The sequence below is a fragment of the Sceloporus occidentalis genome, unplaced genomic scaffold, assembly GCF_023333645.1.
Source record: "Sceloporus occidentalis isolate IW3139 unplaced genomic scaffold, rSceOcc1.0.p SCAF_3, whole genome shotgun sequence".
In the NCBI taxonomy this organism is placed as follows: domain Eukaryota; kingdom Metazoa; phylum Chordata; class Lepidosauria; order Squamata; family Phrynosomatidae; genus Sceloporus; species Sceloporus occidentalis.
Window position 1 is genome coordinate 216,883,554 of NW_028316983.1, and position 20,402 is coordinate 216,903,955.

The 20,402-nt window shown below is 38.7% G+C and overlaps 1 protein-coding gene across 4 annotated transcripts in view; it reads right to left on the reverse strand.

Moving 5' to 3' along the window:
• LOC149317488 (protein CBFA2T1-like) overlaps window positions 1-20,402 on the reverse strand; it is a 182,606-nt gene that overhangs the window by 138,051 nt on the left and 24,153 nt on the right. For 3 of the 4 annotated variants that reach the window (XR_016280642.1, XM_089517604.1, XM_089517605.1), the window contains exon 2: window positions 13,708-13,880. The exons of the other annotated variant lie outside the window; for it this stretch is intronic. Coding sequence is in view for 2 of the 3 variants with exons in the window: in XM_089517604.1 (XP_089373730.1) it covers window positions 13,708-13,795 (88 nt within the window). In the remaining variant the exon portion in view is untranslated. The remainder of the gene's footprint in view (window positions 1-13,707; window positions 13,881-20,402) is intronic. 4 annotated transcript variants of the gene reach the window in all.

A 20,402-nucleotide genomic window follows, 5' to 3' on the forward strand; every position in this document is an offset into this window, starting at 1 on the left:
TGTTTGCCCTTGTCGTCCTCTGTGGTTGAGAGAGTGTGACTTGCTCAAGTTCATCCATTAGCTTTCCATGGCTGAGCTGGGATTTGAACCCTGGTTTCCCAGTGTTCTAGACCGCTGCTCTGGGTCTCATGAAAATAATTACCAGTTTGTAAACTTTCAGTTTGCTGATGGAAAAGCTGCTCCACAGCAGCTGATAAAGGCTGGAAACATGGTTACTTACTGTGTAGTGCTGGTTTTGTTATTAGGTTACCTAGGTACTCAGACTACTGTACAAGCAGTGCTAAATCTGGTGGATGCTACAGAAGCCTAAATAGAAAAGTACTACAAAATCATAGAACCATAGAGTTGGAAGACACCACAAGGGCCATCCAGTCAAACCCCCTACCATGCAGAAATGCACAATCGAAACACTTATGACAGATGGCCATCCAAGCCTCTATTTAAAAATCTCCAAAGAAGGAGAAAGCAGCACATTCTGAAGCAGCGGATTCCATGTTGAACAGCTCTTTCTGTCAAGGAAGTTGTCTCTCATTTGTCTCACTGCTCCCCTGCAGTACCTAGCAGCCCAGTAAAGTATGCCAAGGTGTAGAACAGTCTTAATCAGTATGGATGATAGAAGTCAAATTGGTCCAGCAACTACATCTAAGTTCTTCCCATTTTCCATAGGACATAGGCTTATTGACCCCTATATCCAGATGTTCTCTTATTTATTTTAAGTTTACAAGCAAGGAGGAAAAAACTAAACCTGTCTTTGCTTCCCTTGTCATGATGTCCTCATTTGGAGAGTAAGCATCTGAAAAGAGCCTCCTCCACACATGGACAATATTCATGTGATCTGTCCAGATGAAAAATGTATAGAGGAGCCTCTCATCTTCTGATCATATCATTCCATGTGAGAAGGGCTGAGCTGTCATGGTCCCTTCTTGCAGGTAACAGAATGCCTGAATAGGCCTTTACTTTAAATCTTCTGCAGTCCTATTTTATGTCACACCAACAAAAGTGGTTGAGTTGGTAGGAGTGTGAAGCAGGACTTCTCTGTGGGACACCTCAACTACATAATTCTCTCCCAATGGGAGTGGGACTAGCTTCATCCCATGTTATTTTTACATGGTTGCCTTGTAAAAAATTTTTAATTTGAGATCAAAGGTTTTAACTCTTCTTATTTATTTCATACTCTTTAAATTAATTCCATTGTTTATACTATGAAATTTTGTTTAGTGAACTACACAGAGCCTGACAAAAATAACACCCAGGCTTTTAGCAAATTTGGTATCACATTTGAGAGGTCCATCTTGGAAAGGTAGTATAAATGTCTCCTGTCACGTTTGGGGAATACTGAAGGAATGATGAGGTTTTGAATACTGTGGATTCCAGATGCTCTCTGATCCAGACTCATTCTTCTTCCAACAACATCTGACTATTTGTGGCAGAAGGACATGATAATACAGGTTTCTGCTCCCACAGGGAGCTTTCAATTGGCAGTATGCATCCTTTGACTGTATACTTCACTTTCCACCCACTGTGAAGATGGCCAGCAAGCCAGAATGGTGAAGTGGTTTCAGCACTAACCTATGACTCTGGAGACCAGGGTTCAAATCCCTGCTCAGCCATGGAAACCCACTGGGTGACCCTGGACAACTCACACAGCCTCAGAGAAAAACAAAGGAAAAGCTCCTCTGAACATATTCTGCCAAGAAAACCATAATAAGTTCTTCTTAGGCTTGTTGTAAATTGGAAATGACTTGGGGGCACATAACAACAGCCACAGTACTCTATGTCTCTTGGTATGCTCTACTGGGATTGTACCCTAGACACCAATACAAGTTTTCTCCAACAGAAATCTTAACTTTTGAAGTTTATTTTACTTCTCCATCAGAATCCTTACCATCTGTTCTCCATTTCTGAGGGTGCATCCACACTATAAAAATAATGCAGTTTGTCACCATTTTTAACTGCCATGGCTCCATCCTACAGAATCTTGGGATTTATAGTTTTGTGAGGCACCAGGACTCTTTGGCAAAGAAGGCTAAAGACCTTAAAACTACAAATCCTAAGATTCCATAGGATGGAGCTACAGCACTTAACGTGGTGTCAAACTATTATTTTTATAGTATATATTCACAATGATAGAGTCCTAAAGAATTTTTCTGCCTAGCAAGGTCCCTCCTCTCTTACTGATAATGTTTGGATGTTTTCTTAAATAAATATTGTCATATAGACCATAGCTTGAAAAAGCTGCATTTATGGACTTTAAGTCTCCAAAAACAAACAAACATACAAACCACTTCAGCACAGTCAATTGTTGTGACTTCAATATCATTCTCACATGCACCATAATTCTTACCCTTTCACACACACACACACACACACACACACACACACACACACACGTACACACACGTACTCTATACACATTTCCAATCCTATACACATTTTCAACATCCAAAAATGGTATTTAAATGGTTTCATTATTATTTCAGCACCTAGTAGAACAGTGTTCCTTCACCCTGAATGGGAGAACATCAGAAGGATACTAAGATGCAAGCTATTCCAGTTACAAGTCACCAGCCAATGGACAAGTCACCAGCCAATGGACACAGCTTACGTACGTGTGTGTGTGTGTGTGTATTATAAGGGATTTTCATATAAAATTGTCAGAAGAATCTTAAGCTAAAACAAAAATGGAATACTTCAGGCTCAGAAGCACACAATTAGAGTGTGGTGGTGGTGCATGTTAGTAACAGTTTTAGGACTACTATACCAGTGCCGGAACTGTAAAGGAAAAGAATAAAAAGAGCCAACCTCTTCCCTTTATTTTCTTTTTTCACACACACACATTTGAAAGGGGAAAACAACACTCTGCCTGCTGCCTTGCCAGTGTTGTCAGGATGGAGAAAACAGCACCGGCAGGAACCTCACATTCCTGACCAAACCCTCTTGCACACAATACCTCCTGAATGAAAGGAACTCAAGCCCGGCAGAGATAGCCGGCTGTCAGGAACCGGCCCTGACGTTTGCAGACAGACCGGGTTGGCTTTGCAGGATGTCAGAGCGGCAAACTGCAGGGAGAGATACAGCATTTTCACACACTTTCAGATTGGATGTTTTGCTCTTCAGGTAATTAAACAAGGAAGCAGAGGCTGAAGTGTAGGAGCCTGACCCCGGTGGTGCGGCTCCACAGTTCTGCATATCTACTTCCGCAAGAACTGCCTGGAGCATCAACACAATCTTCTATATGTGTGTATGCTCTCTCTCTCTCTCTCTCTCTCTCTCACACACACACACACATCCTCCCTCCACTTGGAAACAAATCTTGTAAATTAATTTGACCAATCTTTTTAGCTGTTGCTTTCCTTATATTGAATTAAAAATATTTATGCTGTGTAAACAGACTTTTAATTTATCATTTTAAAAGGAAAAAAAGGAGGAAAGAAAAATGATTATTCTTCAGTAAACATTCTGCATGGTTTGGGTAACCATTGCACTAACTTGGGATAGGCTAGATGATAGAATATATAATGCAAAATGAGCAAATAATATATTAAGTTCAATATATATATATTGATTTTGCACAACATTTGCGCTTGTTAGAAAACTGAAGAAGTGACATTAATCTATTGTTCTTCATTGTTCTATTAAAACTGTAATTAGTACTCTGGATGGTTCAAAGAAATATTAGGCAATGTTATACACTAGGAAGATATTTTTGAATGTTCCTTTGTCCTTTGTTCCATCACATTCTACTATTCAAGATTTTTAAAATCGTATTTACTTTTGCCCACAAACCTAACAACTTTGACATTATCTAATGCAAAATATACAACTGGCAAGCAACACAAGCACACACAGAAACAGTCTTGCAACTGACCTAATTTCTAACTGTTTAAAAATGCCATTTGAAGCAAAATAGGGTAGATTTTTTTAAAAAAAGGAAATAAAATAAAATAAAATAGAAAAAATAAGTAACATCCTCCTTCCTTTCAAGACTATGTAGAATGGAGCATAGGCTGAAAGACAAGAAAGAAGGAGAGTACAAAAGCAAGCCTGCTTGTCCATGTTCAACACAAAGAACATTAAATGAAAACAACTGGCATGCTGCCAAATTCCTATAGAGGCAAAGAGATTCAAATAAATTGATTTCACGCATCACACTGACCTAGGATCAGTGAGCAGTGGTACAATATACTCAGAACTCTGTGTGAGGCAAAGCCCATTAATGTTATCAGGCCTCTAGTATATTACCAAGAAGAAAATGTGCTCTCTTGCTCTTCCATGCTCTCTCTCTCTCTCTCTCTCTCTCTCACACACACACACACACACACACCTGTCTCAAAAGATAATGTTTAGGCTGAATTAAAGAGATAACTAATTTAAGATAACTGCATTGTAAAAGCTGAGGATTTTTCGTTGTTATTTATCAATAACAATATTTTCTTTCATTCAATCATTGTAAATGTTCTAAAAGTTTCTGGGTTTTTTTAGTTATAGACTGTGATATGCTCCCTACTTCTCCAAAGTGCTGTGAAGCTCGGAGGACAGCACTATGCATTCAGTTTTCTTTTGAACAACAACAACAACAAACCCAAAACAAAAACACACCACTGGACCTCTATGCTGTCTTCTTAGTCATGATTGCTTTATTTACAAATATACAAGTGGAACAGCAGTGGAGGTGAACAGACGCTCCTTTGAGGCAGATGATTCCCCAGACAGCCCCCTTGTTTCAGCTAACTCAAGCTAAAACCTCATTCTGTCTCTCTTTCTCTCTGCTTCTGGATCCTCCAACTGCTTCCAGCTGCTGTCTCATCTACACCCCTACCCTCATCTTGGAGGGGTTTCACTTTGTCCAAGCTCAGATTGCTATTTCCTTCCAAAATACAAAGATATTTCCCACCTGTCAAGGAACTGCTTCCTAGCTATTAGTCCCAATGAAGAAATAGCAGCTACCAGGCAGAACTATTAAACAGTGATCTGCCTATCAAAGGAATCGTTGGCCTGACATGTATTTGCAACCCTACAAGTGACAAGGTCCCTTCCAGGCCTTCCAAGGGCCCAATCTATTCAGTTATATCTACTTGGGAAGGGGGGGGGGGGAGCAATTCTTGCATATACTTTGTGGACTGCCTTGCCTGTGATGATGTTGACAAAGTAGGAATGTATCACATCACACCAAAAAAAGGTGTGTAGGGGCTTTTAAGAGGTGGTCAGAATCAGAACTGAGGTGAGCTGCATTTTGCTATTTCCTTTCCACTATATTCCTTGCACTGTAACTGGAGTCTTAGTAGAGTATGAGCTGAACATAAGCCAACAGTGTAATGCAGCAGCTAAAAAGCTAATATGATCCTAGGCTGCATCAACAGGAGTGTAGCATCTGGATCAAGGAAAGTAATAGTATATTCTGCTTTGGTCAAACTTCATTGGAATAGCATACACTTCTGGGCATCACAATCCTGTTCTACACCTTGGCATACTTGACAAGCTGGAAGGGGACCAAAATTGTGAAGTTTTGGAAACCATGCCCTATGAAGGTTGGCTTGTGGAGTTGGCTAACTTTGGCCTGGAGAAAAGGAGATTAAGAGGTAGCATGGGTATAGAGAAGTTTAACTGTTTTAAATTTTAATGTAAAGTTTTAAAAAATGTTTTTATCTGTGGGCTACCTTGGGTCCTTTCTGGAAGAAAGGTGGCATACAAATGAAATAAATAAATGATAGCCATGTTTAAATATTTGAAGGGATGTCATATTGAGGATGCAGCAAGCTTGTTTTCTGCTGCTCCAGAGACTACACCATGGAGCAATGGATTCGAGCTACAGGAAAAGAGATTCCACCTAAACTTTAGGAAGAACATCCTGATGGCAATTGATGTCCGACAGTGGAATACACTGCTTCTGTGTGTGATGGAGTCTCCTTCTTTGGAGTTTTAAATGAAGACTGGATGGTTATCAGTTAGAAATGCTATGGTTGTGTATTCTGCATAGCAGGGGGATGGACTGGATAGCCCTTGTGGTCTCTTCCAATTTTGTTTCAATTATTCTAGTCTTAACTTGAAAGAGCTATCCAAGGTGCTGATATGCTTCCTACTTCCCCAGAGTGGTGTGAAACTCCAAGGACTTTGCACCATTCTATTTTAGGGAGTGGGTTCATTGCTTTGTATAGTTCATTTAAAATTCAGTTTAAAACCTTGAACAGATTGGCCATCCCACTAGCTAAAAGCATCTCCATCTAGAAACATTTTCAATGTTATGGCTTCCGAATGGCATCCAAACAGTATTGACTCAGGACTCCCCTCACCTCCAGGTCCAAGAGCTTATACATGTGGCAGGAGAAGTCTACAAATGATAAGATCAAAGTGATGTGGGCAGAGCATGAATGGAGGGACATGGAGGGGGTGTGAATTAGATGATCTTGGAGCAGTGGCAGCTGGTACCTTTCAGAGCTTGCAGGACAAGGTCATCAGTAGATATAACCAAGCAATTCTGCTTTTGTCCCCTAACCCCTCCTGGCAAGGATATCTCTCTTAACATTTAACATCTAACTGAACTGAAGGTATGGCAATCCAAATCTTATCTCACCTTTTTCCCAGTTTGGGACTCAAAGTGGCTTACAAAAAAAAGGTGGTCTCTTACATTGGTTCAGTAGGTTTCCATACCATTATCCTTGATTCTTCTCTGAATAATGAATGTGTGCCATCCTATTGATTGCTTACAAGGAAGCAGAGAGAAATGCACTGGCCTGAGCCAAGAACAGCAGTGGGGCCAAACTTACTGTACTAGTTCAATCTCCACTGTTACCCATTACTCATACTGACAGCTTCCCATTTGTGACAAATAGCTCCACACACACCACAACACTGAGGGGATTACTAACACTCCCTACCTTTCATAACTCCAAGTTTGATCCTCCACAGTTAGGTTTTCACTTGCACATGCATACATGCACATACAGGCACACATATAGACACAGAAAAATCATACATTTCAACATGCACTGCAATATGGTCCTCAGAAGCAAATGTTCAAACAACCAAGATGCCAGGACATATTCATAATAATTCATGTTTCTGTGGTGAAATCTTGGACTGTTGCAGTGAGCATCCATCTACCACAACAATATGCATAGGTCCTAAGGCATCAGTCCTTGTAATACAACCATTGGTCAGTGGGTCTTTCAAAAGTAAAAGCAATGCTTTGGTTGCTCAGTGCTTCACTGAGAGACTACATGAGTCCTTAGCTTCCAGTATCAGCCATGAAAGTTATTTTTTGGACTACAACTTCCCAAATTCTTCATCCAGAGAAGTCCCACTCCTTCCTCTAAGCACAGGATAAATTTATGGATGCTTTAATAGGACCATTGTTGACAGTAATTCCATTCCACATCTAGTTTCAAAAATAATTGAGGCTGGATATTGTGCAGTGTCCCAGTTCATTATTCCAGAGGAAAACAGCTCACTATTGCAAAAATGGCAATTTGTAGAGACAGAGGGTGTGGACAGGCTCTTTGGAAAGGTGAGAACTGGCAATTTTAATTCCAATTCATTTTCTAATGATCTCCAATATGAAATTTGTCTTTTCTTCTTCTTTATTTTTTTAAAGATTGAAGATAGCACATGTATTTGATGAAGAAGGATATTGTTTGTGAAAGTTTATTCCATGTAGGGTAAGAGTTTGTCATTAAGGTACAAGAGTGAGTATTGGACTAAGACTCTGGGAGACCAGGGTTCAAATCCTTGCTCAACCATGAAAACTCACTAGGTGATCTTGGGCATGTCACATTCTCTCAACCCCAGAGGAAGGCAATGACAACCTTCCTCTGGATCAATCTTGCAAAGAAAACCCCATGGTAGAGTCACCTTAGGGTCACCATAAGTTGGAAACCACTTAAAAGGCACACAACAACAAGAGTAAGAACAGCAATAACAACAAAGTGTCTTTGTTTCTCCTTATTCTCCAGTAATAGCAAGAAAAGAAATGGCCTACAAGTACCTAGATCATGTTTTTCAGAAAAAAAGAGAGGAAAAAATTGTCTGGAATCTTGCCAAACTTGAAAGATTTAAGGACCAACTGACATCAACGAGGAAATATAAATCTCTTCGTTTGTAATTCATGGGGTTTCAAAGTTGATAATGTTGGTAGAGCTATGCTCATAAGTGTGTGAACTGATACAAGAATGTTGCTTTCACAGAATCATAGAGTTGGGATGGCCTTGTGAGTCATGGTGTCTACCCACCTGTGCAATGCTGGAATTCTAGCTAGAGCATCCCTAACGGGTAGCTGTCCAGCCTCTGGAAGATATCCAGGGAAAGAGACCCCATCATCTCTTTTGTAACTGGTTCCATTCCTACATTGTTCTTACCTTCTAATTTCCTTCTAATGTTCAATTCAAATCTACCCTCATATAACTTGAAACCATCAAGTCTGGTTCTCCCCTCTGGGGAGGACCACACAAAGATGACAAAAAAGAAGACAGTACCTCTTCTCTGTGGCAGCCATTTTTTAAAACCTATTCATGCTTCTCAAATTAATCCACATTTCCAACTAACACCATGCCAGCAAGCCACAACCAAACCTCTTGTGAGCTGGAGGGAAAAAAAATACTGGTCTGTGACAAATCTGAAGCTAAATATCACAAAATATACTTACATATCTTATTCACATAAATGATTTCTGTTCAAACAGCAATTTCTGAAACAGTTGCCCAAGAATTGACAATTTAAAGAACCAAGATCTGAGGATGTATATTTGCTCCCCTGAAATTAAGGGGCTATTTGATCTAGGGCATAGAACATATTATTTCTTCTAGTGGTCAGGAAGAAACCAGGAATTTCCTTTTCACAAATTCTTATTCACTTTCCTTTTAAAAGATACATCAACTAACCTACTTGAAATGCACATGTGTTCAACTGGATGTAGAAACAAAACAGAACATGGAACAAAAGAGTTACTCTGCAAGGTATTTATTTTTTTAAGCATTTGTACTTCTTTTTCATTACAAAATGCAGTCCTAGGATGATTTACATAAAACTAAGAATGTAATACTGTATAACCTAATATACCATAACAATGGTAAAATAACAGAGGCATAAAAGCCCCTAACACTAGTAAATTGACAAACAAAAGCTTTTTAAAGAGTTAAAATGTTTAACAAATGTATCTTTTTACATTGCAAAATCACCTTCCAAATACCAGCAGAAGGAGAACAGTGTTAATTTGATACCAAAAAGAAGACAGCATTAGCATCAAGTGTTACTCTAAGGATGACAGATAACAAATGGCTGATGCCAATGCTGCAGCTTCAGATCTCACCACCAGTGACAGTGTACCCCTCACAACATGGATACACAGAGAAGAGTCTTCTCTGAAGATCTCTGGGAGAGGGAAGGATTGTTCAGGAGGGCGTTTCTTCAAGGTGTTTGGTTTCTAAACAATTTTGGACAGAGATGGGCAAATGTGGGTTGGAGGCAACAGGCTCCCATAAGACCATAGCTCTACTTCACCACAAAAAACTGTTAGTTTTTGCTCCAAAATCTCCCTTTCTACTCCCTTAGGGGGATTGGCCAGAATTTAAGAACTATTTGACCCACCTCTGGGCCAATGTTATGCTCAGAAGAGGTCATTTTGTCAACATGAAATGACCTAGAATTTGATTTCTGTATCAATTCTTGTTAAGGGGAGCCTCTCCTGGACCTAAAATGGACATAAGCCCCATGTAGAAACTTCACTTTATCTTTCACATAATCTTTGATTTACAAGATATGTTGGGATTCTTGTGATCCACACCAAATGCAGATAGGAATATCTATCTATCTATCTATCTATCATCTATCTATCTATCTATCTATCATCTATCTATCTGTCATCTAATTTCTGCTACTGTATTTATTTAGCATTATTCTGTCTACCAGCATTCTCAAAGTGATGTATAAAAAATCCAATAACATCATGACAACATAAAAACAAGACATCCTTTGAAATTAGGTCAAAAACAGCTTTAATCACCAAAGGCCTGGCAAAACAATATGATACAGGGACAGGGAAATGCACATCATAATGATATAAGTACATAGATTAAACTGAAACAGATGTATTAGTGGGAGGGGATTCTGGAAATGAGACGGGATTCCTGTTTTAAATGGCAACCCAATGTTCCTTGTAACAATTAATTCTTCCCTTTGTATAAGCCCAGGAAGCAACAGTAGTTGCAGGTTTTGTGAACCTGGGAAATCCATATGCCTAGCTTCCATCTCAGTATAGTCTCCGTCAAGACAAAATGGGCTTTTTACCACAGCAAATTTAGTTGGGCATATTGGGTAAAAAATTGAGGTGTGAGGTAGGTCAGAAATAGAAATGAATTGTGCACATGAGTCTTGAACTCTCTAGGACTGATTTTGCACTGTAGAAATAATGCACTTTGACACTGCTTTAATTGCCATGGTTCAGTGCTATGGAATTCTAGAATTTGGAGTTTTGTGAGATATTTATCCTTCTTTGTCAGAGACAGAATTTCTATTTCTGGTGCCACAACAAACTACAAATCCCAAGACTCCATGTGTAAAACTGCATTATTTCTACAGTGCAAATTTAGCCTAGGTCAGCCTAATCCAACCTACTTCTGTCCAGATGTACTTGGCTACAACTTGCATCATCACCAGGCTGCTATAGATGGTCTTAGGCAACCATACTTTCTTAGCTCAGTCCTAAGATACAATTTGAAGATAAAGTTAATGGGCATAATAACACTACATGGGTATGGTCAGAAAATCAGGTTATGATCACAGTAAACTAGGTTTGAATTCCCACTCAGACATGAAGCTGCCAGATGTACTAGGATCAGACTCTTTGAGCCCAATCTACCTAATAGCATTGCTACCTGACATGGTTACAGAGGATAAAAGGGGTGGGGATTATTTATACAACTCTGAGTTCCTTGGAAGAAAGGAAATATAAATGTAAAAAATAATAGTGGTTAATTAATGCAATTAATGTGAGAAGCACTGAACTCCTATAAATTTAAAATAATCTTAGTAGTACAATAGCAATAGCAATGGTAGTAATAATGTGTGTGCCTTCAAGTTGCCTAACAGTAATATTTTGTCATCGTCGTCATGTGTCTTCAAGTCGTTTCCTACTTATGGCAACTCTATCATGGGGATTTTCTTGACAAGTTTCTTCAGAGAGGGTTTGCCATTGCCATCCTCTCAGGCTGAGAGAGTGTAACTTGCCCAAGGTCATCCATTGGGTTTCATGGCCAAGCTGGGATTTGAAGCCTGGTCTCCAGAGTCCTAGTCAAAGGCTCAAACCACTACATCATGCTGGCTCTTTTCTTAGTCCAAATATTAGGGTTTTAAACCCTCAGCTTCCTCCAATTACATAGTACTAGATTTCTATCCTTCCCTTACTCCAGTGACCTCAGGAGCACACTTTCTCTAGTGTAGATGTTGTTCTCACAACTCTGTGAGGCAGGATGTGCTGATGGAGTGACCAATGTCACCCAGTGCGTTTCATGTCTGAATGGGAATTTAAATTTTCATCAGCAGAAAGAATGGCATTTGATGTTATCATTTTCAGATCAGCAGATTAAGAAAGCCTTTAAATATTCAAGCCGAAGCAAGCACTTTTAACACTATCCGTGCCTACAGTCACCTGTGCTAGAATCAGTAATTCATTATATTATCAATAGCTGGCTTAGGTAGCAAATAAGAAGCAAAATATTTCAACAGACCACCTTATTTAACAATGCTTCAGATTTCTCTGAAGGGAAATGCGATTATTTCAGCATAACCTCATCTCTGTTTTTCATTAGCAAGCAGATGAAATCTGATGCTTAATCACACCATTTGGAAGGGCAACTTATTTTTTAAAAATAAAAGAAATATATCCATTAAAATAAACTCGGAAGAAGTTTGTGGCATGCATTGCAGCTGCATGACGTTTTTAAAGGCAGCTGTTTGGGTTCAAGAAGACGCTCAACAGGATTGTTTCTCATTTTGTTTGACAAAATTTCAAATCAGGTTAGAATCAGTGGCCAAATTTCCAAACTGGATACTAGACAGATGTGCCTACTTATGACAGATGCTTTTAGGATCCAAGTTTATTGACATGCCTTTTAGAATTTATTGAGGTCTATGGTTATTATAATGCAACATAACTGATTTTAGAACACATAGATTTTGGTGGGAAAGAACTAAGCATGCACTTAACATTCTCAATGAAATATCTAAAGAGTTAAAGAGGCCTCATTTGATTGTGGTTTCTTAGAGTATGTCTCACTGAATCCAGGGCTTGGAAAAAATATGACTGGGGACTCCAAACAGCAGAATCCCTCAAAACTATTGTATCACATGGCAGTAAGCCCAACTTCTCATGTTACTCAGACTTTTCTGGAAAGGAAACCCATGAACCATTAGAGGAGATTCTTGAACCATCTTCCCCTCAGTGTTTTGCAAATACTTTGTAAAAGAGGTGAATTATGAAGGGGTCTGCTTGGATGAAACATCTGGAGAAGTTTCAAGTGAAGTGTGCTGGGGGGGGTAATGGGGGGGATCCAATGATGGGAAAATTTTCCACAGTTGAAGAGTTAATAAGATCTACTCCCATATGGAAAGGGCATATTGAAGGATGCATGAAAAATGACTCATGCCCTCTTTTGGACAGAGCTATGGGTAAATAAAGTTTTTGTAGATTGAAGAGTTCAAAATGGCAGGAAATAGCTGCAGTTTTTGAGGACTGCTTCCAAAAGCTCAGAATGTATCAGAGTTTTCATCTGTAATGGATGCACATTATACCCTTTGTACTTTATGCATGCATGTAAATATAGATCAAAACACTGGCTGAAAATATAGTGACGTCTCAACTTAGAAATATTCAGTAATCCAGGCACAACTATATTTGTAACAATGGGGCTCAACAGACCGCCTCTAAGGGGCAGCTCCATACCATCCTTTTCCTCACCAGAATGGGGCCACAACAACTGCACACTGCAGTCCTGATCTGGCCTTTCCACAGCACGAAAAGAGCCTGCAAAAAGCAGTTCTTTCTCACACTGCGGAAAGGGAACCCTAGCTGAGGGACCCAATTGCATATTACTTCTTTACTGAACCATACACGCTTCCCCTTTCCTTTGTCTAATGTTTTCCTTGTATGGAATTTTACACTGTAAGTTCCTTGTGTCAGAGACCACAGAAGGACCACAGAAGGATCATAACAATTTGGCCTATGAACAGCAGAAAATGCATGGTTTTGAATTTTGCAGTGAAAATATGACTGCAAGATCAGCTGGAGGTGAGACAGATCAGATGCAGAAAGAGTTATTTTTGGACTATAGCCTCCAGAATTTCCAGTCCATAAGGTGGCCATGCAAACTGGGATAATCTGGGAATTTTACTGCAAAACATTTTTTTCTAAGCTAAACAATAAATGTGCCCATGGGCAGAAAAAGTAGATCACAAATCTGATCTCTTCCCTTGATTAGACTGTTCATTCTTTGAGGTAGGTTTCAATACAGCAGTTCCTTTTTCTAGTACAAATTCTTCATCCATCCCATCCAAAATCTGAAAGCTCTACAAGGTTATGATTCCAAATAATTCAGGAGGGGTAGGAATGAAATAACAAGAAAAAGATTTATAGGCACAGTTAAATAAAGACAAGGTACAAATTAATCAATTTAATTTATTTTTCAAAAATAACATTTTAATTACAAATCTGTTCCTTACCTTGGCAAAATTCAAAGTTCCCTTTTTTCCGGCAGTCACCTATTACTAAACTCAGTGCTCTCCAAGTGTTTCTTTTGACAGATATCATTCTCCACCAATCGTCCTGCTAATTTCCTTTCTCCTTTTCTGACTGGGACAGATATTACGTTCACCAGCCCAGAGATCAATCTTTTCTATTGACAACAACAAAAGGAAAAAAAACAAAAATGCACATATCACAGCTGGTTTGAAGCACAAAGCCCTGCTATTTACATTGTAACATTAGATCACTCTTTAGTGAAAAATAACAAAAGCAGTAACAATAATCCGATAGCCAATACTTTATCATTACATTTTAAAGTCAGTGTTTTATTATTAAAACCTTTAAACTCTATTGCATCATTGTCCTGGTACAAGCCTCACTCTGCTAGTGGTTATGTATTTATGGGAGAGACAGTCAACATACTTTTTACTGTGAAAACAGTTATATATCTGTTTTGCACAGCTGCTTGCACAAAGGTATAATCCAGAACAACTTGGCTACTGGAAATTTTTGCTTAGAATTAAGCTGGATTTAGGTCTGCATTGTTTAGTTTCAGAGTGGGGGAGGAAACAAATGAATACTGTATTGAACAGTTAATATTGCAGATTAAACACAGGTCAGAACCGAATATTTAATTATTTGTTAATTATTTGTAGGAACATTGTAAACAGTCTCATATCTGTAGCAGTATTCAAACAAACTGTGTTAGTTAAATCAGTATGCAAAATGATCTTGTAGCACCTTTGACATTAATTGAAGTGTGTAGCATAAAATACATCTGATGAAGTAGACCCAGTATATGAAACTTTATGTTACAACCCTCTTTCTCTCAGTTAATCTCAAAGGTGCTAAAAGAACCATATTTCTTATACCTGGTCAGATTATTTCTCTATCAAGGCCAATGTGAGCTATACTGATGGGTAGCAACTCTCCAAGATTTCTCATCAGCTACTACCTAATCCTTTTACGTAGATCCCCATCTTTGGACTTTTTGGATATAAAACACATGCTTTGCCATTGAGCTGTGGATACCTTCGCAATGGTAGAATTCCTATAGATTTCATATGACATTAGGATTTCACCATAAAGCCTAGGATTTTTCAACCACTAAAAAGCAACACACTTGTTTGTGGTCTGAGAGGTTTCCCATAGGCTTCAATTGAATTAATCTAGTGGAATTAAGTGAATCATAGAAGTACCTCAGTGAAAGTATTCTACAACTCAACTATGCAGTCATAATATGTTCCAAAAATGCTGCCCTATATTGACTCCTAACAGTTTGTATATCATAGTGCTGTAATTTTAAAATGTATGTAAAGGTGTTCTTAGGTACCTGGGAAAGTCAAGAAAGGAGGTTGCCCAAAGCATGAATTCTTCTTCTTGTTTTGACTCCTAATCAGAACTGACTGAGAAAAACCAATGCTGCTGGGACTCTTTATCATGTTTTATGGGGTTACTTAATCCCTCCCAAGGCAATGACATAGCAGAGTTTTCCATCTTTTCAGGAAGACTTCTCATTGCATCTCTGAATGAGTTTGCTTCCCTAAACAGAAACTTAGGGAGCAAGCTTCCCAGAGCATGGTCTGGCTCTAGCTCTGGCTATTTTTGAGTGGTTGGTGAATCACTGGAAGCATCTCTGGAGAAGATATTATCAGGAGAATGAGGAGTATACTGTGAGCAGGGCTGAGCACCTAAGTATGTGTGTATGTGCCTTCAAGTCACCTGTCAATTTGTGGTGAGGCCATGAATTTCAAAGGATTTTCTTAGGCAAAGAATTACTCAAAAGGTGGTTTTGCCAGTTCCTTCCTCTTAAATATAGCCTACAGGTATCCACTGACAGTTTCCCCTGCCAGTACTAATCAAGGCTGACCCTGCTTACCTTCTAAGATTAGGTGTAATCTATTGCCTTTAGTGTATATTGATCATCCAGGAGCCAATGTTTAAACCTTTCATCATTTAAATCTCCATTAAATCTTCCCAGTGAATAATCCAGAACATTGTTGGAAATGAAAATGTGTTCTTTAATAAAGAGGAAGCCAAGGGCAAGTGTCAGTGGTGGTCTCTACTGAGTTGCTGGGGCCCAAAAGAGCAGCCTGAGGATATAAGGTACTGATACTGGGCCTGACTAATTCTTAGACTTTCAAACTCAAACTTTTCAAAAATCACAGTTCCTAGCCAGCTTTAACTGGAGAAAAAGGAGTGCATCTTATTGCACTCTTTTTCAATTTGAACACAATCTTAAGCTTAGTAGCTCTTAAATTTGCTTATTATAGGGTAAGAGTGAATTAGATTGACAGAAGAATTAGAGCTATCAGTTTGATTTTTTAAAACGGCTTTCTTGATTGTGACCAACATTATTTTCCTTTTTCACATTTTGCCAACTAATATTATACAAATACCACAACTATTATTCTATATTGAAAGCATGACCAAAGTGAGCTACCAGAGTAGCAGCAACCTACATGCTCATATTTTATTATTTCTTTTATTTATACCCCACTTTTCTCCCAGTATGGGAATCAAAGCTGACACTGTAGCTTCTAACAAAACAGCTAAAACAGTCTGTGGTGGTACAATTTTTTAAAAGCATTAAATAACAATCCAATCAAAACATTAATTTAAACACTTAAAATACATTAAAACATATTGCATATTAAAAACAGAACCTCCATTACCCCAATCAGTTAAAGGCTAAAAGCCTATTTAAATAAGGTCTTTGTCAGCTGATGAAAAAACAGCAGGGAGGCGGCCAACAAAACTTTTCATGAAAGGGGATTTCACAGCTTGGGAGCAACCACTGAGTGGACTCTATCCCATGTTTTCATCAGATGCACCTGGATAGGTGGGGCAGATGGTCAGAGAAAACCCGCTCTCGGAGACTTTCAGGAAGGTTTCTATGGGAAGATACAGTACGAGCTCTTGGGGCTTTTGTCTATACATGTCAGAATACTCCAGGCTGCCCCCAGAATATTCTGGCCCCTGTATTCCCCCTGAATACCCCCCCCCCACTGAAAAGAGGCTGTGGTCTCGGCAAACTGGCCAGTGATGCTGCTGTGGGTGCAAGTTGTTCTGTGGTGTCCAGAAAGAGGTGCCCAGCCTCATTTTGACCTCAGAGTGACTCATGTCCATACAGCAACTCAGCAGGGGTACTGAGGGACCAGCAACCACCCATCACTGCTCACTGTCTCTGCATTTTGCTCCATGTTTTCTGGAAAACCTGGAGCAAAAAGAAAATTTTAAAAATTGGGGACAAATGGTAGAAACCCCAAATCAGATCTGGGTAGTGTGTAAACAGTCTGGACTAAATTCAGGGTTTGGGGGCTGCATAGTGTAAACATCATGCAGCCAGCCTGGGGGGAATTCGAAGTATAGCCACGCACTCAGACAGTCTGGACCTAAGCTGTATAGGGCTTTATAGGTCATAACCACAACTTTAAAATGTGCATGGAAATGGACCATTACCCAATGAAGCTGTTTCAACAGGGAATTTATGTGCTCCTTATAACTTAGTCCTGGTCAGCAGTATATTTGCAGCATTTTGGGCCTATCGAAGTTTCTGAACAGTTTCCAAATGCTGCCCCATGTACAGAGTGTTACAGTAATCCAAACAGGATGTAATCAAGTCATATATTATTGTAACCAGATCTGTCATTTAAAACAAACAAACAAACAAATAAAACTAGACATTGCTGGCTCGCTTTTGTCCACCACTAAAACCTGGGCTTCCAGGCTTAAGGTTGAGCCCAAGAGAACATCCAAGCTCTGAAACTGAGATTTCAGGGGAGCATATCCCTTCCAACACAAGTAGAACACCTACTCTGTGATTTGCTTTTCAATTGGCAAGAAGGACCTCTTTTCTGGATTAAGCTTCAATTGTGTGGCCTCATCCAGTCCATTCTTGACAACAGAGACTAGTCTAGTACTAAAACAAATTCCTTGGAGTTAGATGCAAAGGGCAGACAGTATTGAGTGTCACCAGCATATACAGTCTTGGAGAATCACAATATTTATAGAAATACACAAAAATATTGGAAGAAAAATGGGAGGAGCCAAATACCACACTGAAAACTGAGCATGCTCAGTAGGCCATTAATGATGAATGACTATTGGGGGAAACTAAGGAAAACAAGGTGGGAGATAGGATGGAGTATTGAGAAGAATAAGGCTAGTTAACTGGAACAGTGAACAAAAGCAATACTTCGTTGCACACCATATTGCATATGACAACATTTTGTTGCAAGATCCTTTTGTATACAGTTGGCTCTTCTTATACAGTATACGGATTTTTTATACATGGATTCAAGCATCCACGGTTTGAAAATGTTCAATAAAAGTATAAATTTCAAATATCAAACCTTGATTTTCCATTTTTTATAAGGGACACCATTTTGCTATGTCATTATATTTAATGGGACTTGAGCATCCACGGATTTTGTTATACACGGGGGATCTTGGAACCAAACCCCAGCATATAACAAGGGTCCACTGTATTATAAACATCAGATCAACTTCTACGCCATAAAGGATCACATTTACTATGCTTTTTAAAGGTCTGTAATTAAATATGGTAATTTAAAATTTGTTGCTGCAAAGTTTAATTTGACTTATTTGCTGTATTTTCTTGTAAAGTAATTAATGCTCCCCTTCCCTCCAAAATGTGTTTTATCCTAAGCCACTTAGAGCTTTGTCATACTAGGGGAGATCCCACAGGAAAACGGGAGTTAAATGCAATTTAAAATACATTCAGATTTAAACCAAACTTGCAAATTCAGTTAGTTTCTCACACTAGGAATTACACAAATGGAATAATGCGAAGTTAATCTGAACACAAAGCAGAGAAAAACGGCAGTTTTTTTTTACTTTTGGGTTGTTCCAAAAGTAAAAAGCTGCCAGTTTTCTCCACTTTGTGTTTGGATTAACTTCATGTTATTTCACGTTAACTGTGTTATCTGGGTTATCTTTGGTTTAAGTCTAGTTTAACTCCCGTTTTCCCATGGAATCTCACTAGTGTGATAACATAGTTAGAGAACTTTATGTCACTGGCAGCCAATAAATAAAGTAATGACTAAACAATATGCCAATTTTCAAGAAAATCTCAACTGCTGGATGCACCTGAAAAATTCTGTTTCAACGAATTCCTAGCCAATATGTAGGTATTGCTATTATCTAATAAATTAAACAAATTAATGTTTCAGAGATTACACATAGTAAATACAGCTAAAAATAAAAGCACACATGTAAAGGATGACAGTATCCTCTAAAGCCCAGAGTAGGCCAAAAGTATGAATATAAATTCTCTTAAATCTTGCATGGGAGACTGGATAAAACAACAAGCAAGTGCATTCTTCTGGTATTGCATGAGGCACACATGCCAATATTTTCTTACAAACTTATTTTTGCTAGGGCAAACTGGCATTGTTTCCTGGTAAATACTTTCCCCCCGCAGTACAACCAATTTCCATAAGTGTTTACTCCATTAGTGACTATTATGAACAGCTACCTATATTACATTTTCATACCAAGAGAAATTCATATTAATTTGAAAGGAAATGAAACATGTATGTAAAAATGGCAGCCTGTAGCTTTGACTATTACACTTGTCAAGTTTTCACTTCATATATTTCAATGATAAAATAGATTTGATATTGTTAAAATTATCTGCAAATACAGCCATATATCATAGGAGCAGCATTGTTTCTTCAACTCAATGTGGTTGATAATATTTACCAGCGTTTCTTTTCATGCCATGCAAACCTAAAAGACCTATATTCATACTCTGAATAATGATGAATAGGTTCAGAGTTATTTTGCAGAATTATGAAGCAATTAAATTTAGAGTGTCTCTGTCTAATACCTTAGATCAGTGATGTCCAAGCGATGGCCCTCCAGATGTTCTGGACTTCAGCTCCCAGGATCCCAGACCATTGGCCAAGGTGGCTGGGGCTTCTGGGAGATGAAGTCCAAAACACCTGGAGGGCCAGAGTTTGGACATCACTGCCTTAGATACTACTATTTATTTGATCTCTCAAATTCCATGCCTTACAGAGTTTTACCACATGGAAAAGAAGTCTATAGAAGATACGTATAAAGATAATTCAGAACAAGCTACCAAATAGAATATAAATGTTTGCTTTTAAATGGTATTAATATACCTTTAGTGAAAGGCATATGATTTAAATCAGGGCGAACAAACTTCAAGCATATGGAATAAATGTTGCTTTTTACTAAAACCCCAAGCTGGATTATCTGAAGCCTAAAAAAACATACACACACAATGATAAAGTATTTTTGGCCCAGGTATTTGTTTTAACTGTCAGAACACAATGAAGCCTACAGTCCCTCCACACAAAAATCTAGCTGTAGGCCTAAATCAAATTACTAGCCCTAACTTGAATTAGAGATTGTCTGCATGGACCAAATGAAACAGTTCCCACCCCACAATGACCTATCTACACAATGCAGTGCCAAATCCCCAATATGAATGTGGACTGTCTTCACAACTTAAGGCCAGTTTTGCACCAAATCCACATCATTCCAGCCTTAAATTGGTTTAAAATAACTCACCTCTTGTTTTACCCTCCTTCTGCACACACACAAACTTATACAGAAATTATTTTTCAAACACCTTGATCTAACAGTGCACCAAATCATTAAAGTGTTTCACCCTCTACCA